Raw genomic sequence first — 10,278 nt, 5'->3', positions numbered from 1 at the left:
TCTTGCAGAGCCACCACCATGCAGAATGGCCAAATACTTTTTTTTTTGGAGGGTGGGAATTACAATGAAACCTTGTATTACCTTGTTAGTTGAACAAGCAGCAGATATGAAATAAATGAAGGCTATGAGTGATGAAGTGACTCATTCCCAGTTTGCATCATCCCACCCATACTAACACTGGAATCTGAACGAAGAGTACCTCATCTACAGGAACAGCCACGCTGGCATTAACCCCCTTAACCTGAATGCCAGCATCATCAAAGCTTCCCCATGGCACCCTGGCAGCTTTGGCAGCTGGCTGGCACCAGAGGAAAGGCAGGTCCCAACCTTACTAACAAGGGTGCACCCAGCTGAGCTGCAGTTGCGTCCACTACTGCCCACCCAAATATAACCAAAAATGGGTCAGAGTGCACACTCACTGGGATAAATTCTGAACTGCTTCCTGTCAACAGCAAAGGCTGCTGAATATGAATTGCACTAAAAAATGTTCAGTATGTACAGGAAACGAGCAGCAGAAACATGACTAATCATACCATCTGATGGAAGTGTCAGCTTCATTTTGCATCAGCTATTAAGATTACAAACATCACCGACAATGGTTTGGGTTTTTTTCCTCCTTTCCTTCTTGTTTTTGCTGCAGCAATAGTAAGGAGGTTGTGTCTTAGAGCGAAGCAAACTCTTCCTGGAATATCAGGTGGTGACTTCTCCATGAGTGACCTGAATTTAAGGACAACAACTGGAAAGCCAATTCTGCCTCTCAAGGTCTCCCAGCCAAGCAGCAGCAAGAGATGGCAAGCTCACAATAGAAGAAAAAAGATCCCTTTGTCCACTATTTTGTATCCAAGAATTCTCCAGTTTGACTTGATGTTACACTTGTGTCCCAGTTTCAGCTGGGATAGAATCCATTTCCTTTTTAGTAGCCAGTACTAAGAAGTGCTGCATTTTGGATTGAGTGTGAGAACAGTGCTGATAACACGCTGATTTTTCTCTTGCTGTCAAGCAGTGCTTACTCTAAATCAAGGTCTCCTCAGTTTCCCATGCTATGCCAGGAACGGACACAAAAGAGGCTGTGAGGAAACATGGCCAAGACAGCTGACCTGAACTGGTCAAATGAATATTTCAAGCATAGAACATCATGCCCAGGATGGGGGAAGCCATCCCAAATGGTGCCATGTGCAGCTCAGGGAGAGGCTGGGCATTCATCAGCAAGTGATGAACAACTGTACTGTGCCTATTATGCCTCATTTTTGTTGGGTTTTCTCTGTACCCTTTTTACTACAATTATTAGTATTACCATTATATTTCACTTTATCTCAATTATTAGACTGCTTTTATCTCAGCCCATGAGTTTTACTTTTTTTCCTGATTTTCCTCTCCATTCCATGAGGGAGGGAAGAAAAGGGGAAGGAAACAAGGAGCTGCATAGTACAATTGCCTACTGGGTTAAACTATGACAACCTGTTAAGCCAACAGTTAAACTCAATGTAAGCTGGGCTTTAGAAGTCAATGCATATGTATGTATGGATATACAAGAGTTGCAAAGTATTTTTCAAAGTACAGTATTAACAAGTCATGCTAAAGACTAGCTGTGTGTTGCTCTTTTCATACACCTGCTCCATAAGCACTGCTGATCTGATCTGTGTCTTCAGAGCAGAAGTATTACAGAGGGAATGTGCTTCACTTGTGTCTGCTTCTGATACGAGCCTCTTACATTAACACACCATGAAGGTATTGCACATAATGCCACAGATTTGTTGTTAATCTACATTTAGAGGAATCTAAATGCATCTGTCATTTCAGGTCTTCCTGCAAGGAAAGGAAAGAATCCATTTTGATCACCTTTTCTATAAGCAAAGTTGTAAAAGTGCGTGATTTACAGGTCAACTGGGGCACATCCTACGGTGCTTTAATCCTCACGCCTTCTGATACACTTTGTGCCACAGATTTAATACAGTTCTGCATCTAGCTTTGCCTAGAACCACATACTACATAACTGTGCTTTGGTTTATGCTATTGAACAGTTTCTACAAGGATATACTAAGAAAAAGAACAATTTTCCTAGGGTTCTAATTTCTCTCCCATTATCAACTGTTGTACTTCATATGCTCTTCAATTCTATATGCAAATTGCTCAGAAAAACATGCAACAACAACCTTGTCTGACTAACTTTCACCACGTTCTTTCCTTTCCTAAAAGCTGTACCTTTCTTACCTCAATCTGCTCTTCAATGTTTGCTTTATTTACTCATGATCACTACCTTATTTTTGCTTCTGCCAGTAGCTTTACTCTGCCTCCAACTCTTTGGTAATGCTTCCTATCTCATTGTTATTTCTCACCCACTTTCCTCAGTACCCGCATTTTTGCTTCTCCTTGCTTGTATCTGGGTAAGTTGTGGAAGCTGGGAGATTTAATGATCTCATGGAAGTGTGGCCTCTGTGATGCATCACTTCAGCTGTGTTCTGGTTAAAGCTCACAGAACATCTCCCTTAATGTCCAACCAACTACCAAAATCTCTCATTTCACTATTTCAACCTTGTGAAACCTGCCAAATTTATCCTTGTCTAAATACAAATCAGCAGTGACAATTCTACACGTTTTAACCAAAGCATGGGTAACAGCATATAAGCAGCTTTTTTAATCTAGTCTGCTAACAGCAGAGAGCTGCCACCAGCAGCTTCCTACAGCATGGAAAACAAACCAACCTGAGTAACATCAGTAAGAAGCAATAAATGGCTGCTGATAACTGGATACTGTCCGGTCATAACTGCACAGCTAACAGGTATGCTAACACAAGGACAAAAAGAAAAATAGTTAAAGAAAAACTTTGGGAAAAGTGAGAGGAAGAACACACAAGTCAAACAGATGAAACTTCCTTCAATGTATCCCAGAAGTAAGACCTATTACATACAAGACACTTGTGACACTCCTTTAAAACCTACGTTTTTGTAGCATGTCTTAAATATCAGTCAAGTTAGATCCATCTGCCAAACTAAAAAAGGTAACTTTCCATGGACAAGGTCTACCCATTTTATGTATATCTACTAAAGAACCTAAACAGAGAGCAGCTTTCTGTAGTAAAAATGGGAAGAAAACATCATAATTAAAAATGACTTATTCATCATTGCTACCTGTACAGCAAATAACGTAACTGATGCTTTTAAGACTTACATTTCTATTTATCCTCTGACAAACTTGTGAAACTTAAAGGTTTTCTTTGGGTTTAAAACTTTGCTGCACAGCAGTTTAACAAAAGCAAGCAAAAAATAAATCCCTATTTATCACTCATTCAGAATATTCAGGAGCTTTGTCCTTTACTTGAGGTCAAGCAGGCTTTACTTTGGTGGTAGTGTAACAGAATCTTTGCAGACATTTTTAAGTTAGAGAGCACACAATAACTTCAGAATTAAGAACAAAACCAAATGTACCTTATTGACTATGATTAAGGAAAGCAACCAAAAACCTGACATAGCACTCTGCTACTCTCTCATGTACCATTTTCTTTCTCAGTTTTAATTAGGTTAATGAAGTTAAAGAATACAGATAGTCTGCTATAGTCTGCTGTTGAGAGCATACTCGTAACTGCGTAGACGCTGCTACAAACACATCACTTTGGTCAATGTCAGTAATGCCACCATGATAACTTTATTACACTCTCAAATTAATCATATCCTCATCCTTAAGGAGGCACAATTTAGTCATTTGCATTCAAATATGCATATAAACATCCAAAAGAGTTACCTTAACAGTTTTTATTAAAAAACCTAATGTACATGTTTTGCCCCAGCACAGCTATATTCTCCTTAAAAAGTACTGTATGTATCAAACATTTAAGGTTTATCCCACGACTGCCAATTGTCTTTGAAGAGCTGTCAAATACCTCCAACTTTAATGAGTGTCCGCACAGTCTCAAGAAAAAGCTTGAGCTTTTTAAATGAAGAAGCTTACTACGTTCTGACATGAAGACAGCATGCCATTAACGAGTAACCCTCGTGTTAACTGCATTCTCTCAGGAATTATGTAAATTCCAAATCTCATGGGAGAATTCATACCCTGCATCAAACACAAGATTAGTTATTCAGGTAAATAGAGATCATTTGGAAAGGTCTGTCAACATTCATACTTTTAACAGCTCTTTAAAGAGGTAATGGTGCAGATTACATACAAGCTCTTTGCCTCAGAGTAACACACATTTGAAATTAAAACAAAACATGGAAGACCAATATCTTTACATTTTATTCTTCAGAAAAAGAAGAATCTTAAAGAAAGCATTTAGTAGTCCACTTGTGCTTAAAATATTCAATGCATGAGAAAGCCAAAAGAAAAAAAATACACATTTTTGTACACCATGATCAAAAAGATAACATTATAAATTTTCAGAAATTGCACTGTATTTAGAACACTCTCTAGAATCTGCTCCACTTCTACATATGGCTACTGAGGCTGCCTGACACAGTTCCTTTTCCACTTTAATTGCCAACCTGTGGAGGCCCTTCAGGGATCAGTGATGTGAAGAAGGTTGTGATAAAGGACCACGCAGAAGCCATGAATCCAGGCTGCTGCTCTGTATTGCCATCTTCACCTGCATCTTCTCCGCTGTCTTCATCAATCCCATCATCCATAAGTCGCTCCTTTAAAAACAGAAATTGAAGCAATTCAACTGCTTCTTTTCAGAATTCTGATATAAGGTAACCAGCAGTATCTTCCTACATTAAGTGATTTCTCTCAGAACAACCTCCTGAAGTAATTAGCATGAAGAAAGTCTGTGATTGAAGTAGAGACAATCAGTAATTGTCAGATTGGAGAAATACAGAATTTAAGCAGCAGGCACAACCTGAGGACAATGCTGAAAGCCTTCTGGTTAAACCAACTCCATTCCACAAAAGCTGGCTTTCTGTCCAGGCACTACAGCATTCTTTACAATATAATACACAGGAGTCTCAAAAGACATGTCTGCCCTTACTCACCATCTCTTCAAGATCAGGATTATTTGCATGTTGCCCATCACGGTTCACTTCTGCATTATTGGCTGCCTGTTGTTGGCCTCCCTCTTGCCTAAAGGGAAACCATCCAGCTTGGTGTCTATGTAAGAAAGCGGAACAGTTGAAAACCTCTCTTTTGAAAGGAACAAAAAAATTTTTCTTCTACAGCTAACTACTACAGCAAATTCTGTAAGTACTTTCAAATGAATGAGGTTACATCTATCTTTCTGTAATTCATCCTTTTAGACTGAATGCTATTCTTCAATGTCTGCATTAAGGTCCTGCTGCTCACAGCCCTCAGTTCCAGAAGACAAATAATGTACCACAATTAGGTGATTAAATATGTAGAATATGGGTCTCCTCCCCATTTTTAAGCACTGAAGTTAAGTAAATTTTCAAAGCCAGCCTTAATCTTCTTAGTTTAAATTTAATTTGCTGTGGAAAAAAGCAATTTAAATTTCATCTAATGCTTGAACCACATCACCACTGTAAATAAAATAAGCCTCTCCTACGTTTCCAAGCATCTATATTCTGTTTTCAATTACCTTACCTGTATGAAAAAACAGTCCTAGGTAGGACCGAGACTACAGCGTAAGGAAACTCTCAGTGAATGACATCAGTCCAAAATACCAAGCATTACTTCTGTTTTCCACTTCTATATACATCATTAAGGTATCTTCATATGCAAAAGGAAGTGATGACAGCAGTAGTGGTATTTCTCAACTAAACACAGAATGTGCTTAGGTCTTTATGACGTGTAGTTGAAGAATTTTACATCTCCATAATTCTATCAGATCTAGTACCCCACTATTATAGTACCACTACCTTAACTCTGCCTAAGAAAACTTGCTGCACACACCCCATACATTATTTTGGAAATATATATGAGCTTTGCTCTGCAATTTCATATCCAAGCAGTAAGTTTAAGTTTATGCAAGTATATGCTTGACCTATATGAGCTTCCTTCCCCTCACATGCCTGTTTTCTAAATTTTCATTCAAAAATGCTACATTTCAACAATACTGATCAATTAATATCACCAATATGTAAGAACACTGTGTTTCAGGTATAAGAGGTATCCAGCTCAGCGTAAAAACATTTTGAGAATTACTTTTCTTTACATCAGTTTATCTACTTGTTTAAATTTGGTTTTTTTAACAGACACATCCTATTGTAAAGGAGCAGTGTGTAAATTTTTGCATGTGGACAATTTTTTATTTTAAATGGAATAAACACTAGCACCATACTCCACATCTCAGATCTGAAGCTATACGCAACTGTTGTACTCACAAATAAACCAGCAGCATGGCTCCCATTACCATGACAAACCGACTGAAAGAAGAATAGAAGTATACAATGCTCAGAAGAATTGCTGCTCTAGAGAACGTGTACATCCAGTCCAGCCAGTCCCGGTTGAAGTCCTCTTCATTCACTACTGGGCCACCCTGTGCATTCATCTGAACATTTTGGTTTACAGGCCTGTTGTCCTGGACAGCTACATTTGGCACTGCTGCAGGCTCATTTGCAGGAGCGTGTTCTGAATTTACAGCCTGGGCAACTGCAGATCTCGCTGGCTCAGTGCTGGAAGTCACTTGGGCTGAAACAGCAGCTTGGCTAAAAATTTAAACATAAACCTGGTTTGTCAAAAAACATGCACCATAATTACTAAGCCTGTCTTCTTTGCTACAGTTCCAGATGTAATACAAATCAAAACAAACTGCATTTTCCCTTAGAGTTTTATTTACTAAGACATTAATTTAATTCTAATCTAAGACTAGATTTCATAATTTGCTGGACAAAACTTAGTATAAAACAGAGCTAGACGAAATAAACAGTGACATTTTAATCCTGAAGAAAACATTTCTTTTCACTAGTGTAGCTCAGTACTAAGATAATGCAGACTTACTATTGCATGTAGTACTGACGTACATACATCTGTTGCCACCATATCATCTGTAAGGGACTGAATGCAGGATACATGGAAAATCCAGCAGGAGCACCTTGGCCTGGAAACTGGTTGCCTATGTTGCTAGAAAACGATTTAAAGAAAAATATTCAGCTCTGAATTGTGACATTTCAAAAGACTGCTAGTATTAAGAAACAATTAAAGTAGCATTTCTCCTCTCATTTGTTCTCCTAAAATAACACACTGAAATAACATATAGTGAGATCATCCAACCCATTCCAAAAAAGCACTACATTTCATAAAATAAATGAATAAGCAAAGTTATTTCCATAGAAAAGAATATTTGGTTCTGTACTTAGTATGTGCACTAGCTGTGTCTCTGGGACAAAACAATGCTGGAAATTTTTCAAGACTGTGCTAACTGCAGAAATTCTTTCATACAATTCCTTTCAAATTCAGAGGTCACCCTCAAAGGTCTACAGGAGATCTAAAGGGAAAACTCACTATCTTCTACAGCTTTCTTTTAGAAGCAATACCTGAAATATCACTGTGACCAGAGACCTGAAGAAATAACATAAGCAAAGACAACAAACTAATCTTTCAGATACAGCTTCTGAAGATTCCAACAAACAACATTGTAAAGTATTTACTTCCCCCCCTTCAATATTTTGAGCGTGTGATTCTGATTCACATGCAAGAGAGATAAAACTCCTGTACGTAAATTTTGTTTGGTTTTGTCTGCTATTAGACTTCTTATCCTCTCTTACCTCCTAGAGCATATAGCATGTTTTGGCAAGATTTCCAACTATTTCCCAAAAGATATTGATGTAGTGAACTGTAGTAAACCAGGACATCTTTCAGGACAGCATGAGAGTATAAAGCATGAAGAAAAGTTTATTCAGACTGCAGGTAGCAAAAGCTGAGACTGCTGTAACTGTACTGCAGACTACACCTGTTCCCTAAGTAAGGCACTCCCTGCAAAGATATCACCAAGAGATTTCATTAGTCTACCAGGCATTCAGATATACACGACATGCCCAGAAAGAAAGATGGGAGGAAGACATTAAAATCTTTTTTCCATGTTACACATGAATAAGTATTGCACTGTAATTCTGCACAAGAACCTGCCATGCAACTCCATGACCTCTGCCAAAACTGTTGTGTTTGCATTTAGCTATAACCTGTTTTGACAACAGTTTAGAGGAAAAAAACAATAAAAACCAAAAGTACTTTCCTGATACCAAACACAAACTGAAACAGTCACAGGCATTATTCAAGGTTTATTTCAAATATTGAAAGGATTAACTAGGAGCCCTGCTGATGCTGTTTATTTATGCATAATTAATGTGTTGAAACAGCAATGCCATGGAGCTACTGTTGAAAAACATAAATCATGATTTACAATTGCAAGCTATAAGAATGTGTTTTTCTATCCCTGAAACTGGCATACACTTGGAGAGGTAAGACTCCTCCAAAATTCACAAAACATTTGACCTCAAAATGTAAAGATGATTAAATATTCTACATGAGTGTCATTAAGTACCATGCTGAGACAAATCACTGAGCAGTGTCTCAATTTCAAGCAGGTAGAGTATCAGATGGGGTTTTGAATAGGCAGGATCACTCACTTCCACCTCAGTCAGCAAAAACCAGTACTACTCAACTTGCCTGGGTGAGTTCTGAAGGAGTTTGCCACTTCCTTTTCTCACATACAGATTTTAGGGTTCTTCCGTGTAACTGCTATGTTGACCTCAAGAAAAGTTGAGAGGCCTCAGGCTAAGTTTGCTCTCACATATACATCTTTTAGAAATATCACCGGATTTAAACCTCGCCTTTCTTTCAAACTCTTTTGAAAGCTGCTTTCTTGATGTCTCAAAGCTTAATGGTAGATTAAGTAGCCAGTCAAACAAGACAAACCACAGAAGTTCAGTTGTCATGCTCTTTTCTTTCACATGATTTCTTTCCCATTCAAATATTGTGGTGGATTCTAGTTTTTTTTCCCCAACAGCTTTTCTAGAAGATGTGACTTTTTGAGAAGAAAGACTTAATTTTTCAAGACTTGGCTCCATTAATTGAGCAAAAGCAGACTGGCTTACAACTGGCTTCTGGCTTAGAATGCTAGCTAGTACAGCAGTATTTTCTTTGCTCATCAAAAATCAAATGGAGGCAGATGTTGTCAATTATAGAGCTATTACAGCTGTCATGATATTAAGCCAGCTTATGAAATTCAGAAACAACTCTACACTGTAATAATGTATTTCAGTGAGAAGAACCTCCACAAAGAAGAGGATCTTCTCAGCAAAGCAAGGCAGCTTGCTGTTCAATGAAAAAGTAGCACAATACTTTCTCATCAAATTTTTCCAAAAGGAGGAGAAAGAGGTAGGAAGCAGAGTATATCAAAAGAATGGCAGCAACAGTGTAAGAATAAAGAAGCAAACAGGATCTCTATAGGCATTCCAAGACTGGAGAACAAAGCAGAGCAGACAACAGAGTAACAGTTGGATAAGCCAGAAAACAGTTCAAATGGTAGAGGTAGCTTCAGAATATTCCGAAAAGAGACATAGCGCTCCTCAGGATGGCTGAAAACCACAAAACTACTTCTTTTGGTCTATGGAAGACACCCAAATAAACTAACCAGCACTGAATTTGAAGGTAAGATTATCACAAAGATACTGCTCACCACGAGTGCAAAACCAAGAATTTTTATTCAGACTTAAAAGCCTGGAATATCAACTTCAGGCAGCATTTCAGTATCCTCTGCTATGATACCTGCTACTTAGAAGAAAGTACAGAGCAAAGGTGACTGATGCAGCAGTGTATTTATGTGCTAGGATATACTGCATGCTGTCAGTATGTAATTTTGTTGTTTGCTTTCAAACATTACTAAAAGCATTTCACTAGATGGGCCACCCACACTTGACAAATGATTTCACTGCCTTGATGTCTCTTGTCTGTTTACTGCTTCCAAGCGCTCTCCAGTCTGAAATGTGAGCTCTGTCAGGGCTGAGCCATGTATTCTGTTTGTACCTCTGCAGCACAGACCCTGATCCCCAACAAAGTCTACAGAAGCAGACAATGCTGTGCTGGCTCCCCACAGCTAAAGAATCACTTGGTACATAAACAAACTACTTCCCCAGTCCCACCTCACGTTTAGATTTCTTAAAAACAGCATTTGCAAAAGCTTAAAAGCAACAGAAGGTTTTAATGTTTTTCCCTGTAGTACTTCAACAATCTGAACTAAATGCTATTTTCCCAAAGTATGTTCAACTCTCACACTGCAGCTTTAAGCCAGGAGCTGAAAAAACATCAAAACTGTAATTTAATCATCTAACATCCACACTACTTATTTGTACAAGTCAATCAAGTACTGCAAAACACCCAAGGAAACTGAGT

General features: G+C 38.3%; 1 protein-coding gene across 2 annotated transcripts in view; it reads right to left on the bottom strand.

Annotated features, from left to right (window-relative positions):
- Nucleotides 1–3,489: 3,489 nt before the first annotated feature.
- Nucleotides 3,490–10,278, bottom strand: part of HERPUD2 (HERPUD family member 2) — a 20,409-nt gene continuing 13,620 nt past the window's right edge. The window contains exons 5-8 of one of the 2 annotated variants that reach the window (XM_005428662.2): nucleotides 6,886–7,008; nucleotides 6,270–6,593; nucleotides 4,965–5,079; nucleotides 3,490–4,628 (exon numbers count right to left, since the gene is read on the bottom strand). In XM_005428662.2, the coding sequence (XP_005428719.1) occupies nucleotides 4,467–4,628; nucleotides 4,965–5,079; nucleotides 6,270–6,593; nucleotides 6,886–7,008 (724 nt within the window). In that variant the 3' untranslated portion in view covers nucleotides 3,490–4,466. The remainder of the gene's footprint in view (nucleotides 4,629–4,964; nucleotides 5,080–6,269; nucleotides 6,594–6,885; nucleotides 7,009–10,278) is intronic. The other variant, XM_031063331.1, reaches the window with a different exon arrangement.

Source organism: Geospiza fortis, unplaced genomic scaffold (assembly GCF_000277835.1).
Source record: "Geospiza fortis unplaced genomic scaffold, GeoFor_1.0 scaffold255, whole genome shotgun sequence".
NCBI lineage: Eukaryota > Metazoa > Chordata > Aves > Passeriformes > Thraupidae > Geospiza > Geospiza fortis.
The sequence above is the reverse complement of the archived record's forward strand: the minus strand, read 5'-3'. Positions and strand labels throughout refer to the sequence as shown.